This window comes from Psammomys obesus, unplaced genomic scaffold, assembly GCF_907164565.1.
Source record: "Psammomys obesus unplaced genomic scaffold, mPsaObe1.curated_primary_1811, whole genome shotgun sequence".
Lineage (NCBI taxonomy): Eukaryota > Metazoa > Chordata > Mammalia > Rodentia > Muridae > Psammomys > Psammomys obesus.
Window position 1 is genome coordinate 23,800,022 of NW_026596046.1, and position 24,637 is coordinate 23,824,658.

Sequence of the window (24,637 nt, forward strand, 5' to 3'; positions counted from 1 at the left end):
AAAAAAAAAAAATCTCTAGATTTACTAACACTTATAGGTAGTGAGAGAGAGCAATCTGAGTCATTCTCTAGCCAAATTTCAATTTTGATACAATTGTGCTTTTATTATAGTAATCATTGCTAAAACAATATTACTAATTGTTAGATATAAGTATCAATAGTAATTTAAAATAAAAAAAAGAACTTTGATGAGTCGACCTTCTCAATTTCTTCAGACCATTTATCCATGACAAGGAGCCCCTTAGAAGCTAGAGTGTGTACTGGTCAAAAGACACACCTGTTTGCTAGGCAAGGTAATAAAGATGAGAGCTACTCCATTCTTTCTGGAAACATTCCATGGGTGTAAGGTTAATGTCTGTTTCCAGAGAAGAGATTTGCAGGTTTACCAGAAAGCCTGAAAGAAGATTGGGCTTCTTCATCTGAGAGTTTCTTAGGCTGAAATCTACTTTCTGTTACTGTAACAGACACTTGACACTAATAAGGTTACCAAGAGAAAAAAGGTTGTCTTTGGTTCACAGTTTTAGGGATCCCATTCTGTGATTGATTTGCCTTCTACAAGGCAGAACACTGTGATGGGAAATGACTGCAAAACAAAGCTATTCAGCAACTGATCTGAAAGAGAAATAAACTTTGCATGAGAAATCAAGTCATGTTTTCCTTTTGGCTGTCATACATGAAATCAGATGCAGATGAGTTTTTCATTAGTCCTTCCAATTATGCAACACATCTGTTACCTACAGCATGTAAGTGTTCCAAAGAAAACCAATGAAGAGAGCCAGTGTGTAATAATAACTTCATGTTACTCATTTTCATTCAAACTCTAAGCAACCAGAAAGTTTAAATCGTTGATTTCTGTATCATTTGCTCAGGATGGAAAAATGACAAGTTCATATCAGATCAGGTTCAAAAGCATCATGATGTGCTTCATTGTGGCATAACGGTTTAATGGAGCTTATCAGTTCCATTCAATCTGTGTCACAGACCCAATAATAATAGCTACTCCCCACAGTGATGTCCATCAGGGTGGCCGCAATACAGTGTCAGCTCACTTCAAGCTCTTCTAGGTTTAGAAACTATCAACTGAAGATCTGTATCCACTAAACTTGGAGTCTGCTTTGCATCCAGAACATGTGGCACCAGCTTTGGAAATGCTCTTAGAGGTGGAAGCCAAAGTTATGTCTTACTTGTATGGGGTTAGGGCTTGGTGGGAACACACATTTATTCACTAAATTTTATTCTCAAAATGTCCTCTTCCATGTTTTAATCACACCAGCGTTTTCTTTGTTGCAACTAATTCCAAGGTGTGATTTATCTTTTCTTTCAAAGCCCTCTTTAAACCTTACCCTTCATGGAAACCACCATGAAGTAGTGCTGTCAGCTTGAGGTGTAGATGGAGCCTCTTGATCCACAGCTGCAGCAGCCAATTGCCTGTATAGGTGAACTGGTATAAACATTTCCGTAGGCAGTTGCTTTCCGAAAGTGCACTACTGTCAGTTGTGCTGCTGCATATCAGTAAGATATGCTTTAGGCAGGAAGTTCATGACTTCAAGAAATCTACAACTGCTAAGACGGTCTTCTTTCACATGAGTGTTTTCAAATGAATTTTCCATTTCAAAGGCTGGAGGCAGTGATAGAGAGGGTTGAGACCAGTCCTGTTGTCCTACAGAGAACTTTACAGCATCTCTTTAACTGAATTAAGCCATTCTGTCTGCACGCATTTTAACTGTCCTGTCCACAAGTATAACTGAGTTTATACATTTTTTTAACCAAACTGCACATGTAACATTTCTTTCTTCTTGAAAGTCTGTTCTCTCACTGCAAAGCCAAATAAGGGCAGTGAACAACAGCCATGCCACAGCTTGGATGCTCCACTGCCTTGAATTTACTCTGTCAAACAAAATAGCATATTATTTTTTATTCATTCTGGTTTAAATTCTCAGGACATGAGTAGAATGTAGCTAGGTGTTTTTGTTAGGATGTAACATGAATTGTCTTTATCCTAATTCCACCAGAGTCTCTGTTCGTCTCCAAATACTTCATCACAGAGTACTGTGTTTTACAGGCCCAAAAGAATGATTTTGTAAGCTCTGAATAGGGCTTTTGTACCATAGCTCTAAACTCTTCCACATTCCTTCCACAAACCAGTTCCAAAGTCTATGAACCACGTGAACCATAGAGAGGCATTCTCAGTACTAATTTTCTCTGACTTTACTTCTCTCATCCCTATGACAAAATGCCTGATAGAAGCATCTTGTGAAAGAAGAGGAATGTTTCAGATCACAGTTTGAAAGGGCACAGTCCTTCAAAACAGGAAAGATATGGTGGTGGGAGTGGCTCCCATCTTGCAGTTGTAGCAGCATGAGTGTGGGGTGATTGGTTGGTTACATCCCATTAGCCTGACAGAAATCAGAGAAGATACCCTAGCCAGAGCACAGACTGAGCTATAATCCATTACGCTGAAAGCAGCCCATTTTCTTCAGAAAGGCCCCTGCCAACTCATAAGTACCTCATGGTCTTCTGAAGTGGTTCTACCACCAGCAGATCAAGTGTTCAAATACAGGGGCAGGGGTGTGGATTGAAGAATTTCACACTCAAATTCTAAACACAAATCAAGGCCACATGCCCTTTACCAAGCCCTCTACTACAGAGCTAAACTAAACTAAGGATTAAATAGTGTGAACGTGCATAGTGTCTGCACATCTTAGACCCAATAATTGATTATTGCTATTACAATTACAACTTTCTTACACTTCACTCTCTACTCTCAGTTGTTAAATAACTTGTTTTTATTTTATGTGTATTTGTGTGTGTTACTGCAAGTACATTTTTATTTGTACCATGTGTGTATGGATCCTGCAGAGGCCAGAAGACAGTATCAGATTTCCCGGAACTGGAGTTAAAGGGAATTGTGAGCTGCCTTATGCGGGTCTAGCAAATGCTCTTAACCACTGAGCCAACTCTCCTGTCCCACTGCTTTCATTTTTAATTCAGCTTCTCTGTTCTTAGCTCACAGTTGACACACCTGTAGTTATTGTGCTCCCTGTGTGGATCAGAAATGTTACAGGGAACTTATCAGGGATGATCCATCACTCAGACACAGTGTATAGCCAGTTGAAAGGCTGTATTCCAGTAGGCTGGGACAACACCCAGCCTGGGGATATGGGTGGTATTGTCCAGAACACTGGGTATTTTTTAAGGCAAGAGCATGTCTAAGCATCTGGCTCAGCAGCTGCAGGTGGGGCTTTGCAGAAAGAAGTAAGCAGTTTGAAGCAAGCAGTTTTAATGGAAACTAAGATTAGTGGTTCTCTGGAGGGGGTTCTGTACAAACAAGCCATTTTAACAAAGGCTAAGATAAGTTGACTATGGCATCTTGACCTTTGGTTCTTCAAACAGAGTTGGGTAGTTTTCCATAGCATTTTCCATCAAGAATATCAGATTTTAGTTAAACCGAGAATGGCCTCAGCAACAATAGAAAATGGAGGAACCTCCTGGCCTTCTTAGCCTGTCACATAGGTCTGCTAAAATCATAAAGAAAAAAATGCACGTATGTTATAAAATTAAGCATCCAATGATGAAAGTTTGTGTTTTGATACTCCCTCACCTTAGTCTCAAAGAGACATGCAGGACTGGCAAACCATTAAGCACTTGAAAGAATTTTAGAGCTCTAAGTTTAGGGAGAAATTCTAAGGGAAAAAAAAAGCTATTTTAGAACATTTATGAATAAGCAAACACCAGGTTTTTAGAAACAGGTAATATGTATGACTACAGAGAAGGGGAAAATAACATCCAAGACTGATTCTACCTGCGGATCAACTAGTCGTTCCTCTAAATTTTTACAGTGCTGCAGTTTATTAGAGCAGAAAAAGACTGTAACTTTTTAAATAAGTTTATCTTACAAAGTGATAAATCAGCTTAATGACAGAGAAAGTATTAACAAAAATTTTAATGATACCTTATAGGCCACATTCTAGAATAGCTTGAGTTTAATAACAAGATGTTACACTAAAAATAACTTGGCAAAATAAGAAACAGATTCTTTTAAGTAACATATTGAAGAAGTTGGGAATCCAACATAAGCTATACATTTTTAAAATTATAAAAAAAAATAGCACCTCATGTTTTAACCAAGGGATATAGTTTTAATTAAAAAAAGAGCCTAATATACCCTTATTACTAAACTATCACATGAATGAATTAGAAAAATAAAACTAAAAGAAGCTAAATATGGTAAGAAGAAAAAAAAGTCACCAAGAATAAAAGATAGCTTTAGTTCATTAAAAACCAGGAAAACAATTAGAGGTAGACCTATCCAAAAATGCTTTTTCTTAATATTTAAAAATTAGTTTTATTAAATGCTATATTAAGAAATAATAGGAAGAGACTGACAAAAATATGCAATTTTGAACATGATAACTATTAAAAATAAAGTGGAGAGTTCCTAAAATTCGCACATGGGAAATGTTTGAAAAGATTATGAAAATATTGAATGAACTTAATTTTCATTTGAACAAAACAAAGGAAAATACTTCTTCCATGTATTTAGGAATTTAAAGTATTTAAATTGGTATTTAAATTTCGGACAATAAAGATTTTTAACAAGAGAATCACAAGCAGTGGCTAGTCAAAACATAAGCCAACTCCTGCATCATACCACCTAGCAGACAAGACTGTGAATGATGAGGAAATGAAAAGAAAAAAAATTAAATAAACAAGTACCTAAAATATTTCAACCAAATTTTAAAAATATGAAATATTTACATTTGGAACAACACAGAAAAAGGAGGTTTTCAGCAAGAAGCATGGTGAGGATGGTAAAAGTTTCTAAACCCACTGGAGACAATGGTCTTCCTAGGGCCGTTTTGGATAGTGATCAGTATTGATCTCTATCAATTAGTCCTGAAACTTTTCTATAGAAATAAAAGTACTTTGAGCTGCCGAGGTGGCTCATCAAGTAAAGGCTTTTGTAAGTAAGCCTGGTGTCCCGGGGTTACTTCCTGTAACCCATGTGGTAGCAGAGAGCCAAGGCCTACAAGTTGCCCTTTGACCTCCACAAGCATACTTCGGCATGTGGTGTATACACAAGCACACAGGCACACAGGCACACACAAATAAATAAATATTTTAAAAGTATTGTTTAAGAAGTATTGTTTTTTTTTTTAAAGAAATGAAAGTGTTTTTAGGAAAGATGCATGTTCAAGAATGTTTGTTATGACATTGTTTACAGTGGTAAAGAATGATAATGCTGAACTACCCAGAGATAAACTCAAATGTCCACTAATAAGAAAATTGTTAAATAGATTTATTATAGCTGCGTGGAATTGTATTGTATAAATTAATTAAATTGCTTGAAGTAAAAAGATCTCTTTAATGTAATTTAAAGAACAAAAGTATTTTATTAAGAATGAAAATAAGATTGAGGAGAACTGTATTGAACATGTTACCATTCAGTGGTCCTAATGTGTGTGCCTGTGTGTTTAACATCAACAGAAATTTGTTTCTAGCATATAATCTATGGCACAGTTCTTCTAAATATTTCAAATAATTTATTCAATACCTCAGGGTCTCTCACAGAACCTAAAGATCACCCATTTGGCTAGGATGACTGGCTAATACACCCCAAGGACTTCCTGTCTGTAACTGTCCCGTGCTATAATAGCATCAGGCACCACTACTCCTGGCTTTTCACATGGGGGAGAGGTTGCAAGGTAGACCTCAGGATCTCCTGCTGACCTGGCAAACACTTTCCTGACTAAGCCACCTCCCAAGCCTTTTGGTCAGACATCAATGTCTTTAATGTGAGCACTAAAGTTCTATCTACCATCTATCTACCATCTATCTACCATCTATCTACCATCTATCTACCATCTATCTACCATCTATCTACCATCTATCTACCCTCTCACCTTACAGAGGTGGAGCGACAGCACAAACATTCCTCTTTTCATTATTATTCAAATGAAATGTTTAAATCCACCCTGTCATTAAGTAACAAAAGAACGTTCCTTTTCTGATTCTGAAAAGGAAAGAACTTCCTCAATTTGGAAAAAAAAAATATGATAGTCTTGACCTTCACTCCTGCCATCTCAGGCCAGCTGGCTTGGTTCTGATCACTTCTTGAAAAGACACAGTTCTGCTGTTTCAGAATTCACTTTGTGGAATTTATCTTTTCCTCCTGGCATAGCCTATAGCCTACAATACGAAGAAGGAGAAGTAGGAGGAGGAGGAGGAAAAAAAAAAAGAAGCCAACCTAAACTGCAAAGCTATACATATACATAAACTTCCTGTTGCCCAATATGTGTTCTTAAGATTTTGTGCAAGACTTATTTGATAAGCAGTCCGGTGTTTCTTCTGCTGGATGAATGTATCCGAAAGTGATCAGAACAGAGTAAGAAATACCAGATTTGTTATTTGCTAATGCTAGGATTAACCTAGTGAAAATCTCCCGATAAACCTGATTCTTAAAGCTGGAGAGTAAAGTGGTATATTTTCAATCAAATGTTGATGGAACATTTGATAATATGTATTGAAAATTTCCTATTGATGAGACAACCAAACCTCAGGTAGCTTAGTGATTTCTTTTTGTTTTTTTCAAGGAAAGCAGACAGAATAGTTACACATGACTTTAAGCAATATTTACAAATAAACAAAGTAATAAAGTTGACTAGCAATACTTTTAAAATATTGCCATTTGGGGAGTTGCTGCTAAGGAGGTAAATTATTTACAAGAAAGAACTTCCCAAGTAGAGCAAAAGAACAGTCATTAAGAAACTGAAAGGCTCTGCCCTGCAGACTATTAAAGCAGATGCTGAGACTTATGGCCAACCTTTGGGCAGAGTGCAGGGAATCTTATGAAAGAAGTGGGAAAGAATAAGATCTGGAGAGGACAGGAACTCCACAAGGAGAGCAACAGAACCAAAAAATCTGAGCACAGGGATCTTTCCTGAGACTGATACTCCAACCAAGGACCATGTGTGGAGATAACCTAGAACCCCTGCACAGATATAGCCCATGGCAGTTCAGTGTCCAAGTGGGTTCCATAGTAATAGGAACAGGAACTGTCTCTGACATTAACTGATTGGCCTGCTCTCTGATCACTTTCCCCTGAGTGGGGAGCAGCCTTACCAGGCCACAGAAGAAGACAGTACAGCCACTCCTGATGAGACCTAATTGACTAGGATCAGAAGGAAGGAAAAGAAGACCTCCCCTATCAGTGGACTTGGGGAGGGGCATGCATGCAGAGAGGAGAGGAATGGAGGGATTGGGACTTGAGGAGGGAGGGAACCACAGGGGGATACAAAGTAAATAAAGTGTAATTAATAAAAAATTTTTAAAAAAGAAAGAAAAAAAGAAACTGTTGCAGTATTTCAGGCAGAAAGGAAAGACACAAAGATAGTGAAGAGAAAAGGAATCTGGATGGCTTGATGACCAAATGTTTCTGGGACAGTGAGTAATCAGAAGAATAAATAGATAGTGAGGCCAGTCACACAGGGATCATAGGATTTTGCTTAAAATGATAAAATATATGACTCAGTGAGGTGTATTGAAAGTGCAGTGGTTTTTCATTGCTGAGTAGTATTCCATTGTGTAAATATACCACAATTTCTGCATCTATTCCTCGGTTGAGAGACATCTAGGTTGTTTCCACATTCTGGCTATTATGAATAAAGCTGCTACAAACATGGTCAAGCAAATGCCCTTGTTTGTATACTTGAGCATATTTTGGATATATGCCTATTAGTGCTATAGCTGTATCTTGAGGTAGCACTATTTCTAATTTTCTAAAAAGTGCCAAATTGATTTCCAAAGTGGTTATACAAGTTTACATTCCCACCAGCAATGGAAGAGGGTTCCCCTTTCTCCACAGCCTCTCCAGCATGTGTTTTCACTTGAGTTTTTGATCTTAGACATTCTGAGGGGTGTAAGGTAAAATCTCAGGCTCATTTTGATTTGCATTTCCATGATGACTAAGGATGCTGAGCAGGAGAGTAGGGGCTGTATTTGACATGAACTCAGTGGCCTGCTCTACAATTACCCCCCCCCCCTTGGGGCGGGGAGGGTACAGCCTTGCCAGGCCATAGAGAAAGACAAAGCAGCCAGTCCTGATAAAACCTGATAGGCTAGGGTCAGATAGAAGGGGAGGAGGACCTCCCCTATCAATGGGCTAGGGAAGGGGCCTAGAGGGAGAAAAGGGAGGGAGAGTGGGACTGGGAGGAGATGAGGGAGGGAACTACAGCTGGGATACAAAGTGAATAAATTGTAATAAATAAATAAATTTAAAAAGAAAGTGAAGTGGTACAGATTCTTAGGGCACGCAGCTGATCCAATGAGAAAGGGGCAGGGAGGAACAGGAATTGGAAACATCAGGAAAAGCCCTTAGGTTCCTGTCTTGTTTATTAGTTCAAGGAAAAGTTCGTGAAAACAGAAGTTGTTGGCTGTGAGTAACAGCAAGAAGTGATGATGGTACATTGGATAAGGAGCATTGGTACATGCTGAGGCAAGAAGGGTGCACAAGGTTATTGAGTTTGCTTGAGAAAGATAATCCTATTCTGTGGCTCCGGGAGAAATGCTTCTCTACACCGTTTCTTCAAAAGCCCAGGCTGATGCAATACAAGCAGATAGTGAAGAGGGAGTGGGATCATATAATAGAAAAATCACGGCTCAGCTGCTTCCAGTCTGGACAGTACACTAGCAAAACCTGTTTCTCTCCGTTTTGTATTTGGCTGCATTAATCACTAGAGAAGCCTCACTTTTTTAGCTTCATTCTAACATTCTAGTTGAAAACCTGATTTCCTCGACTGGTTGTTAGGTTTATAGCTGCCAGCAGTGAACCCACAGGAAAAAAATACTTAACATTCTAATTTTTAGTTTCCTTATCTATCAACAGAAGTAGTAGATTCTGGGAGATGACCCTCAGAGAGATGCAATACATTATATACATGCTAATAAGCTATTGAAATATGAAAAATAATTCCCTAAACTGTCATAAGATCAGCATTCCAACAAATTTAAGGATGTTTGTCTATTTTTTGTATGTTGTCTGAGTACAACTACAGTGTTCCCATATTCAAAAATGAAGCTAATGACGCACAACTAACAGAGTGTGCTTTCTGTGATATTCCGTGTTCCATTCTCAAATTCACGCTGTGGTCATATAATCTCTCTCTGCTTGCTCATCCATGCTATCTTCTGAGCAAGGACACACTTATCTATTTATTTATTCAGTTAGTTGGTTATCTGATCAATGAGAGATTACCTTGCTGTATCTTGCAAGCTTTTCTTTTTTTAATTTGTTTTAATTTACTTTACATACTTGTTGTAGTCCCATTCCTCTTCCCTTTCCTTCTTCCCCTCCCCATTTCCACAGAAAAGGGGAGCTCCCTTTCCCATCCAGCCCAGCTCATCGAGTTGCATGAAAACTGAGTAAGTTCTCTTTCCCTGTGGTCTGGCAAGACAGTCCTACCAGGGGGAAGTGGTAAAAAAGCTGGCAAGTGAGTCCCTGTCTGATGCAGTCCATACTTTCCTTACTAGAGGATCCACATGAAGCCTAAGCTGTCCATCTGCTACATCTTTGTAGGAGGCCTAAGTCCAATTTATGCATGGTCCTTGGTTGATGCTTCAGTCTCAGCAAGCCCTTCTGGGCCCTCGTAATTGGCTCTGTTTGGTTTTGCTGGTCTGCTTGTGGAGCTCCTGTCACCTCCAGGTCCTTTTCTCTTTCCTCCCACTTTTCTACAAGATGCTTTATGTATCACCCAATGCTTGGCTGTGAGTCTTAGCATCTGTTTTGAGGTGCTGCTGGGTAGCGCCTCTCGCCTCTCAGACAACAACTCTGTAAGGTTCCTGAGTGCAAGTTTAGAAGAATTTTGTTCATAGTGTCAAGGGTTGGCACTCTCCGACAGGGTGGGTCTTTGGCTGGTCCAGGCATTGGTTGGGCATTCCCTCAGTCTCTATCTGTTCTATCTTTACCCCTGCACATCTAGTAGGCAGGGTAAATTAGGGTTGAAGTTTTTGTGGGTTTGTTGGTGTTCCCCTCCCTCTGCTAGGAGACTAGTCTAGTTAGTGGTTGTCCTCTTCAGTCTTTATGGCCTTTGCTATTAGGAGTCTCTGCTTGAGCAACCCTCATATCCTCCCAGGAGCCTACCCTGACTTAGGTCTCCAGCTTGTCACAGAGATGCCCCCAACTCGGTTTCTCTTTTCTCTACAGGCCTGTCCTCTCACCCTTGCTCTCCTTAGGACTGATATTCACCCTCTTAACACTGTGCCCCCTTTCCTTCAACCATTACCTCTGTCTATTCAATCTCCTCTTTTCAGTGAGATTTATGCATCCTCCCTTGGATCCTCTAGGTTACTTATCTTCTTTGAATGTGTGCCTCATAGTGTGCTTAAGGGAGACACATTTTTGAGACTGCTTTTCTCACAGTGTGTCAGGTAGAAAGTTATTCTAACTAAGCTGTTCTCAGAGTACATTATTTATGTGTTTATTGGGGTCTACATGAAATAAACACTGCTTCCATCCATGTAAAAGCATGGATTATGAATCATACAGCACATGCTATTTAGTCATGATAGTAAACAGTTATCTTTTTTTTTTTTGAGATTAAGTCTGAGTTGTAGCCCAAGGTAGCTATGACCTCATGATCCTTTTGTCGCAGCCTCTCAAAGTGCTAGCATTCTAGATCTGTATCACTGTATACAACATACATATTCCATCTTTAAGTTTTACTTAAGAGGAATCCTTCTAATCATTAAAAAGCAAGGTTTGCTGTAACATAGTATATCAATCATATTAACATTGCAGCAGCTTTGCCAGTCTTGTATCTACCATGTCTCTTCACTGTAGCAAAAGACTATACAGAGTCATTGGCATAGATCAGAGGTTCTCAACCTGTGGATCGCAATTCTTTGGGGGGTGGGGTTCAACGACCTTTTCACAAGTGTTGCATATTAGATATCCTGCGTTTCAAAGATTTACATTATAATCCATAACAGAAGTAAAATTGCATTATAAAAAAGCAATGAAAATAATTTTACGGGTGAGGGTCACCACATCATGAGAAACTTAAAGGGTGGCAAGATTAGGAAGGCTGAAAACCCCTGGCCTATGTGACCAGGGCTTTTATGAATATACTCTTTGATGTTTACCACCATCATTCAGTGGCACTTATCTTAGGGTGTATCTCTACTGTAAAGGGACACATGACTGGTTTTGAAAAAAAAGCATGTCACCTGTCACCTTCATTTTATAGTTATTGATAGGAGGATGCTGCAATGGCTTTGAAACTATAGCACTTCTCTGGGCACTTAAGGAGGGCTTAGTTATAGGTGATGATGGGAGCAGGTGTGGCTAGGTTTCTGGAATTCCAAGGCCATCAAAGCTGCCTTGAGCCAGCTGATTTGCAGGTTCTTGTTTTGATAATTTAAAGGATGAAATTCATGGACTATAGAGGACAAGGTTTGGAGAGAAGTTTATTATAGATTTATAGTGGGATCAAAAGAAGGAGAAGTCCCCAGGACCTAGAGTACCACTGATCTCCTAGTTTAGGGGCCTTTAAAGGGATTATGACAGAAACTGGGATGAGGCATAGGGAGGGGGATGAGCTAATTAGTCGAGTTGGCCCAACCAGGTGTTCATGTGCCTTTTCTGGGGTTCAACCAGTAGTCACATAGTCATGTAGTTAAATGCAACCTTTAGGCAGAGGTGCTGATTTTGGAGATAATGAAGACACAGAAACCAGAGCTCTCTTCTGGCCTCTAGCAAGAACATTCTCAGAATTGATGCTTTGGAGTCTCTGCCCTACAGGCCCACTTCTATCTCAAATTATTGCCATTATTTTTAAATAAATAAGTTTTTTTTTTCTTTTAAAAACACTTTTTATTCACAGTAGACAAAGCACTATTCTTGGAGTTTTATACCTTCACAAACCTGAGCATGGCAGCCCTCCTTTGATCCTCAAACTTGAGAAGCAGAGGCAGGCAGATCTCTATGAGTAGAGGCTGTCCTGGTTTATTTGGTGTGTTTGAGTTCCAGGCCATCCAAGTCTACATAGTGATCTTGAAAAAAGAAGAAGAAGAAGGAAAGAAGAAGAGAAAAAAAGAAAACAACCAACCAAAACTAAGGCTTTCTGAGCTGGGAGAAGAGTTTGAGACATTAGGCAACAGTGCAATTAACCAACCAGGCAGCATTACAAAGATAGCCTTGAGGTTACCCCCATAGTAACAGTAGGTTCAAATCAGGTGACTGTTCAAGGTGCTCTCCTTCTGCCTTCCTTTCTTTCATCTATTTTGTTGCGGAAATAAATGGGAAAATATTGGCTGAGCTCTAGGATACAGCTTGATGTACAGTCCTATGGTGGAAGAGCAAAAGTCTGGTAGAAAAGTCAACCACATCATTAGATGAACCACAGGAATATAGCAGGATGTGGCATTTTCTGGCACCAAAGGATAGCAACAAACTACCAAGCCCAGGCAAGGACACTGCAAGCCCCCAACAAACTGTTCTCTCTCTTTTCCTGCTGTGGATAATTTTGAAGCCAACAACGGCCACCACTGGGGCCACACTAAGCCTACTTCCTTTAAAAAGCTGCTGTGGTTGTGCTCATAGCAAGACTCCAGGATCCTCCTCAGCTTCCTATTCAGGCCAGCCACTGAAAGTGCAGCCCCCGTGCCAAGGATTGGCCATTTCTGCACAAGTTGCACTTCTGTATGGGCAGTCCTGGCACCCAAACTCCTTGCTGGGCTGGCTGTGATTACCTCAGCTCCTCCCAGGGCTTTTATTTTTTCCCCTCCCAGATACTAAGTCCCTCCCCCTTCACTTACCTTGTCTTGGCTCTGTCTATACATGTTCCCTTCTCACTTCTTCTTTTATAGACATTAGTTTCAAGTTAAGTCTTTGAGCCTCAGCTTTACTAAGATCAAATTACATAATAGCTACCTTATAGAATTATACCATTCCTATTAAAAAGAACGGTCGGTGTGTTATTGCCTTGGTACTGTTTGTTAAGTATGATGGTGGTATTTTGCCTAGTAAAATGTAACACATTAACTAAAATGTTATTCTTGTTATTATTATCACCAAGTGCCAGAAATGTTTGTAATATCAAACTCCATACCCAGAGTTGATATGTCCAGTATTCCCTCTGCCTGTAAGATCTTTTATTTTGATGTGAATTCCAGTACAGTGTTTTTCACATATATTCACAAGATATCATAAGGCCAAATATCACTATATTATTCACTCTTTTAACAAACAGGTGGAGAATTAATTGTGTCTTAGGAATTATTTAGGACACTAGGATTTTGAAGTGTAATGACCAAGAAAAAGTTGTTTAATAGAAATATATACAGTGACAGGCTGCTGAGTTGGCTCAGTGTTTAAAAGTGCTTGCCACTAACCTGAATAGGTAAATTTGAATCTTGGGATCCATGTGGTAAAAGGATGGAACTGACTCTAACCTCTGTATATCTCTTCCTTACACAAAATAAATACATAACTATTAGTTTAAAAGTTTAAGAGAGAAGAAAAATGTTTCTAAAGACAAATATATGCAGTGACAAATGGCTGATATCTGAAAATAACTGTTACTGACTTACTTAGTCATTGTAAAAGCAGATGAGATAGAAATAGGAGATATAATTATGTATGCTTTATAGATTAAAAAAAGAAGAGTCAAAAGATAATAAGAGATCTACAGTAGCTTGTCCCATAGGCAGACTTTAAGCTTGAGTCTGAAAGTTACTGAAAATGCTCCCTAAAGCTCAAACTGAGTCCATTTCCTCCAAAAGACTGTAAAACACAATTGTTGGAATTTACCTCTGCATTATTTGATTTGGCAGAAGTATAAGGGAGGACTTAGGAGTTTGCATTCCTAGCAAAGTGGCCCTGGAACTACACTTCCAGAAACATGCTAGACACTGCTGCCTCTGCAAAGCTTCCTGTGATTGTGGAAGCCCAGGGGTAAAGTGATTTACTTAGAAGTTCTTTTTATCTCATATCATTCAACATTTACTGAACTTTGGGGCATGCAGCCTGTACCCATTTCTTGCTGATTCTTATTAACTGGCATTTAACAAGTGATTCAACTCTTTCTATCTCCATTTCCTAATTCAGGATGTATTCATTAATCCAAAGAGACCCTTCCCTCCTGCCCACCAATCTCTTTGTCGTTGATCGTAGAAAGGCTGCTTTAAGCTTTTTCATAATTAAAAGTTCCACTTTGATCACGCTCTTCAAAGAAACCCCCTAATTCGATATTAAGCCCTAAGATATGGGTTATTTAATAAAAATTTTAGTGTTTCAACAATGTCAAAGTTTGCAAAAAAATTTAGGAAGGTGATGTTAGTCTGTAATGGTGCCTTTAAGAAATGATAGTTTAATTACATTGTGTCAGTTCTTAATCCTATAAAGGACTATAAAATGTAAAAGGTGTTGGCCCTTTTTCCACTTAGCTCTTGTAGCTTTGTTATGCCTAGGTCACAAGATCCCCAAGAGACCACCAGGAACATGAGTCCGATGCAAAACACACAAGGGACTTTATTCCCAAGCTCGAGCTTGGGTTGCAGTCCTTTCCGACATAGCAGGTTGGGAGAGCAGCAGCCAGCTCCAAGGGAACAGGGTTTTTAAAGGGAAAAACCACAAGCAGGGGCTTCCAAGCCTTAGTGTTACATGACTGGACAAAAGGAAAAGGAATGAAATGCACTTTGACTTCGTTAGTTGACAGCACCTGGCCAAACCACAGACAGGAACAGCTTGCTAAGAGGAGAACTGTGACCCTGGGAACAACTTATGTTTTCTTAATGGACCCCGTCTTTATCTGTCTGCCTCAGCTGCTATGTCTAGCTGCAAGCTGCTGAGAACATTCAGTGGGTTTTTCTGTTTTGTTTTTGTTTTTTTTTTCTCAGAACTTAAGGGTGAGAACCAAGGTACTCCAGGGACAAGCTAACCTTGGATGAAGTCTGAGAGACAACATATAGTTAGTTCTGCTAACTTAACCCTTTCAGTTTAATTTCACATTAAAGAGCACTTTCACTCCTGAATTACCAAGAAAGACTCTTATCAAAGTGTGCCTTCAGGCGTAGGAGCCTAAGTGTTTTTAAAGCAGAATTTAGAGACAGAAGTGGTTCATTCTTCAACCACTTTGTTTCCTCAGACTGCTTTCGAACTCAGTGGAAGAGGTTCTGCATGCAAATATCTGTGATCTGTGAGATGCAGCACACACACACACACACACACACACACACACAAATGTACAAGCCTACAAGCGAATTGGGCAAAGGGGCACATGAAGTCGGCCTGGTCCACCTTTGTACCCTCAAGTTAGCTCAGAAGGAACATGAGCCCAAATAACAACAGCCAGGCAACTCAGAATAGCTCTCAAGAGAAGGGTAGGAGGCTTCCCTAAAAATGGTTACCTAACAATTGCACGCAAGAAGATTGATAGAGGCAGTAAGACTCTAAAGACCACCCTCCCATTTTCTCACCAGGGACAAAGCCTGACACAGGAGCTCAGAAGACCACCACCACCCGCTCACCCTGGGCAAGCTACTTCCTCTTTCTCTTAACTCTTGCTTTTCATTCTGAAGAGCTCGAATAATGTTATCATTGAGAGTCCCATCACCTCCTCCACCCACCCCCATTCAACTAAATCTTATAAAGTTCCAGAGAGGAAAAACAAAACTGATGTACCAAATACGCAGTACAATTGAAATCATCTTGAAAATAGGCAGACAGGAAACCAAACAAAACCGTGAAGATAAACAGGTAGAGTTGGGAAATGGAACAGAAGTTCTCAAACAACTGGAGTGGCTGAGGTTAGCAAGGAAAGTTTTTCCACAGGAGACAAAAATGCAGGCAAGTGGGCTAATGATTAAGAGAAGAAAAACAAAGGAAATAGAATTACCTCCCAGTAGACCTAAGCCTCTTGGTCAACCCCGTCCTGGCCCGAGGAAAGGTTCTATTTTAATCACACTGGCATTATCATACTCAGCTATAAAGAGTCCTCAGATTAGGGTCTGGCTGAGCTGGTGAAGGGCAGAGGTCCCTAAAACCCACTATCCTCCTCCCTCCTAATGGTGCCCATCCCCACCCTGCCTGATCTCTAACTTCCTAAGGCCCCTTTTTAATTCTACCCCACGCAGATCTTCCCACTGGGTCCTACCTCACCTAGTCACACCCTGCTCCGCCTCACAGCACAGTCTCCCCACCCCCATGCTCGCAGCCTCGCCGCTCCTCCCCCACCTCATTAGGTTCTCACCGCCCTGTAACCCCGCCCCCGGGCCTAGGGTTTCCGGGCTCCGGGGTATTTTAAGGCGCGAGCCACTAGGGTCGCCTGACTCCCGTCGCCCGGTGCTCCGCTTCTTGCTTTCTCTGTGGTCTGCTCCCTGGCACCATCAGCCATGGGTCCCTGGCCCCACTCGTTGCGCGCCGTCCTGTTGCTGCTGTTCTTGGCAGTCTGCACAGTGCGTTCCGACACACCTGCCAATTGCACCTACCCCGACCTGCTTGGTTCCTGGGTCTTCCAAGTGGGCCCCAGACGTCCCCGAAGTGACGTTAACTGCTCGGAGATGGGTAAGGCACGGCCGGGATCCTCGAGTTCTTCTTTTCTGTCACTGAGTCCCTGGCTGGCGGCTCGCGCTTGTGGATGACCGGAGAGTAAGAGCGGACGACTTGTCCCCCTGGGGAATCTGAGCCAGAGCCGGGGCCGCCAAGTTGAATTTGAGCTGCTGAGAACTTCTAACTTCACCCTTACTTTCTTGATTATCTCACAACTCTTATCTTCAAGAAAACTTTCCCCTAACTTTTTAATTGTTTTTTTTGCTTTGATTTCTTAGAAGAGAGTGGAGAACTGTTTTCTTGACTCTGCTCCATTCTGACAGGTTCTTGTTTTTAAGACTCCTGCTGAACATAGACTCTGTAGGACAGAGCACGTTTTTGTTTGTTTGGTTGGTTGTTTTTGGGAGGTGGTGTGCTCCCCCCCCTCCCCCCGTCCCCGCGTGAGGTTGTGGGAAAGGACCATCCTCCCAGACGACTTCAGACTGAACTTTCCTGACACCTACTTTGACGTTTCAGGCTGCTCTGTTTAAGGACTGCAAGGGATAATGCAAAAGCCCTTTTCTGTTTCTTTTGTCATGCTCTACCGAGTAGTAGTTGGAAATGCCCCGCTACCAAGCTCAGTGCCTGGCTCAGGGAAGTCTCTCAGGGAATGTTCAGTGAGTGAACACTGCGTCGTTCCACGTGCCTCAGACTAATTGCTTATCCCTAAGAAAACATTAGTACAGGTCGGAAGAGTGACACTCTTGGTCTTCCCTCTCAGTCTGACTTGCACAGAGAGACACTTAACTCTCAGCTAGCTGTAGTTTCCTTGTCAGTAGAATAGACGCTGTCACATGGCCACCCCCCCCCCCAAAAAAAAAAATTCATTTAATTAATTCCAGGTGACTGTCGGTTTTGCTTAGTCCTGGGCGGCGTTTGCCATTGTTTCTTTTCTAGGTTTGAGCATGGAGATAAGGCAGAGGGGAGAAAAGGTTTGCTTTGCCTCATCTCATGCAGTCTCCACTCAGGGTGTTAATCAGAAAGAAGGACAGACTAAAGTGTGTGGCTCCTCGGATGGATACAGCTCAATGCTCTTCTGGGAGCCTCTGCCTATAAACCCTCTTTTGACTCTAATCCAACAGTTAAAGACACAGAAATCTGATCCCTAATAATTTTTAACCTATGAGAGTTAAAATTAGTGTCAACTCAATTTATTTTTAAATATTAGAAGCCTCATGTTGGCTGGATCCTTTGAAAGGATTCAAACTGAAGTGTAAAGTGAATCTACAGTTATTGAGGAGAGAGGTACTTCATTTCTTTGAGCAGAGGATGACTTTCTGTCTGTATGGGATCAAAACATCCTTATGATTTGAAAGCTGATCTTATATATCTTTCTTTTTTTGATCATTTTTTTTTTACTTTCCCCCTTTTCTTTCCATAATTTTTGTTTGTTCATATTGTTCCTTTGCTTTATGAGACAGGGTTTCTTTGTGTAGCCCTGGACTTGCTTTGTAGACCAGGCCGGCCTCAAACTAACAGTGATCTGCCTGCCTCTGCCTCCCTGTGTGCAGATTAAAGTTGTCCACCAGCATGCCTGGCTTCTTTCTGTAATTTTGAACAGTTCTCTCCCCATTCTTTATCAGAGTAAATGTTGTTTTTCTCTTCTGTTTTCCCCTTTCTTTCTCTTTTGAGATAATGCTCTGCTATGTAGCCCTGGTTTACATGTAACTGTGTAGCATGTAACAGGCTTGTTTTAACTTACAGAAATCCAACCTACCTCTGACTCTGGAGGGCTGAGATTAACACACCCGGCTGGAAAAATATTTTCAGTGTTTGGTTGCCCGGTGATCTCTCCCAGTGTGCTGTCACCTTTATGTTCTTTAGAAACCTTGCTTCACAGGCTTGCCAGGACCCCTCCATCACTATATTGAGGGAACAAAATTGAGACTCTAAAAAAATTTTTTTAGGCAGAGTCTCACTATGCAACTCTAAATAGTCTAGAACTTACTATATGGTCTAGGCTAGCCTCCTAGAAATATTCTTGCCTCCATATCCCCAGTGCTGAGTTTATAATTAAAGGCTTGTGCTTCCAGGTCCAGGAGAGACTCTTTTTGTGTGTGTGTGTGGCCTTTCTTTCTTTCTTTCTTTCTTTCTTTCTTTCTTTCTTTCTTTCTTTTTCTTTCTTTCTTTCTTTCTTTCTTTCTTTCTTCCTTCCATTCTTCCTTTTTTTGTAAAATTTATATATTTACTTTACATCCTGACCTAACCCCCTTCCTCCTCTCCTCCTGGTGCCACCCTTCCACCCTCTTCCTTCTCCTCATCTCCTCAGAAAAAGGGGAGGCCCCCTTCACCAATCCAGCTGAGCACATCAAGTCACATCAGGACTGAGCTCATCCTAATGCACAGAGGCTAGGCAAGGAAGCCCCTGTTAGGGGGAAGTGATCAAAAAGCAAGCAACAGAGACCACATACCCACACAACTTACTAGGTAGCCCACATGAAGACCAAGCTGCTCAGCAGTTACTTATGTGTAGGGGGCCTAGATCCAGTCTATGCATGGTCCTTGGTTAGTGCTTCCATCTCTGCAAATCCCATGGGCCTAGGTTAGTTGATTCTTTTGGTCTTTTTGTGGTGTTCTTGTCCCTTCTGGGTCCTTCTATACTTCCCAAATCTTCCACAAGACTCCTAGAGCTCCGCCTAATGCTTGACTGTGAGTCTCAGCATCTGATTTGATCAGCTGCTGACTGGGGCCTCTCCAAGGACAGTTATGCTAGACTTAGCATAGAAACTACTGCGGAGATGTGCTCCCTGGTTATTCAGTTAACTTTTCTTTGTTATCCACTATGTTTTCTTTAGGACCAACAGAAGAAAAAGTAGTGGTACACCTGAAGAAGTTGGATACTGCCTATGATGAACTGGGCAATTCTGGGCATTTCACCCTCATTTACAACCAAGGCTTCGAGATTGTGTTGAATGACTACAAATGGTTTGCATTTTTCAAGGTTAGTTTTGGTTTCTAGTCATTTGTTATCTAAAATTACTCCTGCTTAGGAGCCTCTGGAGTGTTAACTTTTAGACCAAGAACATAACCAGAATAGACACACTAGTTTTCTAAGACAAGCTGGCTATTTTAAATTTGACATTTAAAAATTAAAATTTGAGTAAGTTTGTACATTTGAAAATGTGTAGTTTGGGTTTAAACATATATTTCTGTAAGTATGAAAAAAATCTTATTTCTTGTATTGCTCTACTTTTACTTTCTAATAAATGTTCCCTTAGTCACTAGCTTTGCAGTGAATCTGTAGGAAGGATAAGTAGATGATAAATTTCATTTTCTGGAGCTCATCCTATTCTTCTAATCATGTCCTGCTGGCTCTGAGAGATTGGCCTCAAGTACTCATTGGAGTATTAAAATGTATTACAAATGGTAATGTGAATAATTTATTTAGCCAAAGTACAGAACGAATAGAATGCATAAAAGTCACTATGATTCTTGAGCTGATTTAAGCAAAAGACTGGCTAATTTACACAGCTGGAATTTTACTTCTCTGTTTAGTAAAGAACCATTGTCTGTTTCTGTATTCAAACACACTGCTTCCAGATGCAAGCGTTCTCTGGATTAAAATGGGTGGGAGTGTCTAGATTTTGTGGCTCCCATGTGTCATTCTTATGGAATAGGTAAAACTTTTCCTATAGACCAAGTATTAAATGTTTCAAGTAACTTGAGCCTGAAGCAGCTGTTTCTCATTGTCCATAGAATATGTATACAGTTTTTCATAGTCTTTGTAGCCCCTGGAGCATCTGGTAAGAATAGACCATTTATAGATACTTCTGGGAAACTGGGGAATGCATCTGTTAAAAATAACAGAACGCCTATTCTCTAAGTTTGATTTTTTTTTCATGTGACTTATCCCCAGCATATAGTATTCTGAGCCAAATATAATTCTTAGAATAATGACTTCCAGAGATATTTTAATACAGACCATTCTTTAATATAAAATCAATAACTAAAAGGAAGAGATCCAGAGGAAGATACCATTCCTATCTGGTAGCTAGCTAGCTAGTCAAGAGTCGGTCTGTACTGTAAGTTAGGAGCCCATTTGGCTAGTTCAAGCCAAGTGTGACTAATTGTTAACTATTTTAAATACCAAGCTCCATGCAGTGAGCTGAAATTCCATCCTAGCAGTATCTGAATCTCAAGTTCAGTGATATGGTTGGTGTATTCAATCTGAATTTAGCTCTCGGTGTGTACTTGAATGGGTATAGGTTGGGTTTTTTGTTGTTTTTCAGATACAATACTTCCCCTTTATCCTCCCTCCAAACTCTCCTACATACCCTTTGTTTCTCTTTTTCAAATTCATGGCCTTTATCTGTTTCTTTTCTTATTTCTTAACACACATACACCCACACACATAAACACACACATCTGAGCATGGGTACACACACATGTTCCTAAGGACGTATGTATGACTTGCTCGGGCTATATGTCATTACTTTTATGATTGTTTTCAGGTTTGACCATTTGGTATTAGATAACCAGCTGGTGTCCTCGTGCTCTTCCCTGAGGAATACTTTCCCCCATCTCAGAATTCCTTAGTTGCCTGTAGTTCTTTTTGTAGAGCTGAAGCCTCATAGGCTTTCCCTAGACCACTTCAACAATGTCATTGTTGTCCGTGTTTGTTCCTGCTCAGGCCAAAGTTTTGCAGCCCTCTTCTGTAGCCACATTCCATTCAAGACCTTCTGCCTTCAGATCAAATCGGTTGGCTAACTTGACAAACAAATAGACAGAAAAGATACTTAGTTTACATTATGAGCCTTGAGATGTACCATAATTTACCGTCTGTGGTTTTTTTCTTCTTCTATCTCTTACTGATGCACAAGAAATACTTAGCTGATATTTGCTAAAATAATAGTAAAAATAGTAATAATAATAATGAAAAATGAATGGAATGGATGAACTTGAAGTTATTTTGGGAATAAATTGAATAAATCATTAAGAAGTTGGAAGTGGGATATAAATAGATGAATAAATAATTTATGCACTTGTCTTAGAAAACTTCCCATTTATCTGTACTGCAAAATACTGCCAGGAAAACTATCACCACTTGATTACCAGAGGCATGATAATCAGGAATAGTCTAAGGCAATTGCCCACAGTACTTATAAAGGATAGAAGAAGTATCTGGCATCTGAATGAGGGATTGGAAGACACTGTACATTTCTTTTCAAATCAGTTGAGTAATTTGGCAAGACTATGAGGGTATTAATCACATTAGGTCCAAAGAACCAATTTTAAAGCCAAATAAAGGCAAATGTGTTTTCAAGCTTACAGGAATGAGTCAATGTATATGTAGATAACAAATCAATGTACAGGTGTCCTGTATGTGCCTCAGGATGGTAGTAAACAGTGTTTATTTTCCCAGTAAGTTGGAAGAGGATTTTTACCCGACTGATTTTTTTTTTTTTTTAATGTGGATTTAAAGTATCCGTTTTCCAGAACCTTTACTGGGGACATGTTTTCTTTTCCTGCAGAAAACCCAAGCAATGTGGGTAATTTGGTTGGTGATAAAGATACTTTATACAATCAGCGGATGATATATATAAGATTTTTGTTTCTAAAAAGTCTAATCAAGTAGTTCCCGATGAACAGTTTGCAAAGCTTGCTACACAGGCCTGGTTACCCGAGTTAGAGGTAGATGGAGATCCACAAAATTGTCCTCTGACCTCAACATGACATACATACACCCCTCTATAATCATACATTAATAAACAGATAAACCAATAAAGCATTTTAATAGCAAATATGGCAGCAGTACTAGGGGAAAGTATTTAAAATTTTAAGAAAAAGTATAAAGTGGAGTGACTTTATGAAAGTACTTTGTTAACCCAAAGTTAGTTGGATTTTACCAGTGTCAGGGTATTTCCTACAGTGGTGAAAAACCGTATTTTGAGGAATGTGTGACTCAAGAAATATAAACCTGGTCACTGAATAAAACACATAGATTGTTTTCCAATGGCATAGAAAATATCTTTTGAACCAGTATTTAAAATCTGCCCTTTTGTTTGTTTTGTGTTTTTGAAACAAGGTCTTGATATGTGGTCCAGGCTAATCTTGAACTTGAAATTCTATCTTAGTCTCCAAATTACAGGGGTGAGCGAAAGGCCTGTATTAAAATAGATAAAGTGCAGCAATATTTTTGTTTGTTTGTTTTGAGACAAGGATTTTCTGTTGTAGCCTTGGCTGACCCGGACTCACTTTGTAGACCAGGCTGGCCTCAAAGTCACAGATATCCCCCTGCCCCTGCCTCCCTGAGTATCGGGATTACAGGCGTGCGCCACCATGTCGGGCTAAAAAGCAGCAATTTTAAATGTCATATATAAATTAAATTTATTCAGCCCAACTATTACATAAATATAAAATTTTACTGTCTATACCTGGCATTGTGATTCTTTCATTTATTATTCTAAAAATAATGTTGAATTTCTGGCTCCTTTTATTAGTACACCTAAGAAGAGATCATGTGCTTTTCATCACATTTGTGAAATGTGCTTTGCTCAGATTTCTGATTGTAGGTGGTGCAGGATGTGTTTATCAGGTGTTCCTTTTGAATCCTATAGCAGAGCAGCAGCTATGGCCTCTTTTCCACTTCCACTCCCCATTCTCTCTCTTACATTCTGGTTTGGCTTGGGAGTAACCAATGTCTCAGTCTGCTGCCACCTTGCTTTATTCACATTGTATTCAGGCATTAGCTGAAAGATTAATGTTTTTCTTGACATGAAGATTTGTAAACATTAAAAAACAAACAAACAGACAAAAAACCCTTGGTTTTTAGTTACTTAAAATACGGTAGGTTGAAATAAGACTAGTTTGCCTGTGGATTTGCCTGTGCCTCCAAGCTGCATAGGTTAAGTTGAACAGAAAAACCAGTGACTTTATTTATTTATTTGTTGGTTGGTTGGTTGATTAGTTTTTTGAGGCAGGATTTCGTTGTGTGTAGCTTTGGCTGCCCAGATCTCACTCTGTAGACCAGCCTGGCCTGGAACTAGCAGAGATCCACCTTCCTTTGCCTCCAGTTGCTAGGATTAAAGGAGTAGACCACCATGCCCAGCTTGACTATCTATTTTTAAAGGTTCTCTTTTTCCTATTTCTTCACGTCAGTCTCTGACCTGAATTCCCATCCAAGCAGGGACCTAAGCCTTTACGACCTCCTGTAAAACAAAAGAGAATAATTTTACTTGTGACAAACTGGAAACTTCTTTGAAGTCGTCTTTGAACACGTGGGGCTGTGTAGAACGAACAGACTCTGCAGGCAGGTTCTACACTATTGGATTATAATGGCAGTTATCATCTGGCTCTCCTTGTCCCTGTGGCACATTTACACCTCTGCGAGGTGTCTGCATATGAAAAAAGCAGCTGGCCTCCTATAAAAAACATGATAACAAAACCAGGTAGAAAATGAACAGCTGTGATTATGTCTGACTTTATGTGAGCGGTGGTAAGTGACTACTTTCTCTTCTGTTGGGTTTTTACGTGCTTTCATCAGTTTTTATGAGAAGTTATACAAAGCTCCACTGCATGACATCCTCGGCCAGAGTGTCCAGGGGAAGTCATATAAACAAACGAAGCCCCAAACAATGTCTTCAAGGAGAGCAAGTTCCTAATCCTCACCTTTTCTCATTTTATCTCCTCTGAGGCCGTGGAGGAGAGAGGGGTAGAAAAGATCCTCATCTTATTTTAAAGACAGTTATTCAAACGCTGAAAAAAATAATAGAGGGGGAAATAGGCTTGTTATGGCTAAATATTTTAATTGTGTGTCTTTATTTTGTGGGGGGTTTAAATAATGGTGGGGTTGGGGAGGCATTCGTGGGCCACAGTTCCTGTGCAGAAGGGGACCCTTGTCATTTCTTCGCATTTTATTTGGTGGTGGTCAACCTAAATTTTCTGATTATTGAGCTCTTTTGGGGGCTCTCCGATCCTAATTGAATTATATGCTAACAAATAATACCACCACAGGGATCATAAAACAAGCTATTACTCAGAACCTGGCCAACATATTGAGAAGCCCATGTCAAGCTTTTAATTCCACAGTTTGTGTGTCAGCAGTTTGCATGTT

The 24,637-nt window shown here is 40.1% G+C and overlaps 1 protein-coding gene across 1 annotated transcript in view; it reads left to right on the forward strand.

The window, feature by feature from the left end:
- Positions 1-16,276: 16,276 nt before the first annotated feature.
- Positions 16,277-24,637, forward strand: part of Ctsc (cathepsin C) — a 34,503-nt gene continuing 26,142 nt past the window's right edge. Inside the window, exons 1-2 of the mRNA XM_055623370.1 lie at positions 16,277-16,560; positions 19,380-19,525. Of these exons, the coding sequence (XP_055479345.1) occupies positions 16,389-16,560; positions 19,380-19,525 (318 nt within the window). The 5' untranslated portion in view covers positions 16,277-16,388. The remainder of the gene's footprint in view (positions 16,561-19,379; positions 19,526-24,637) is intronic.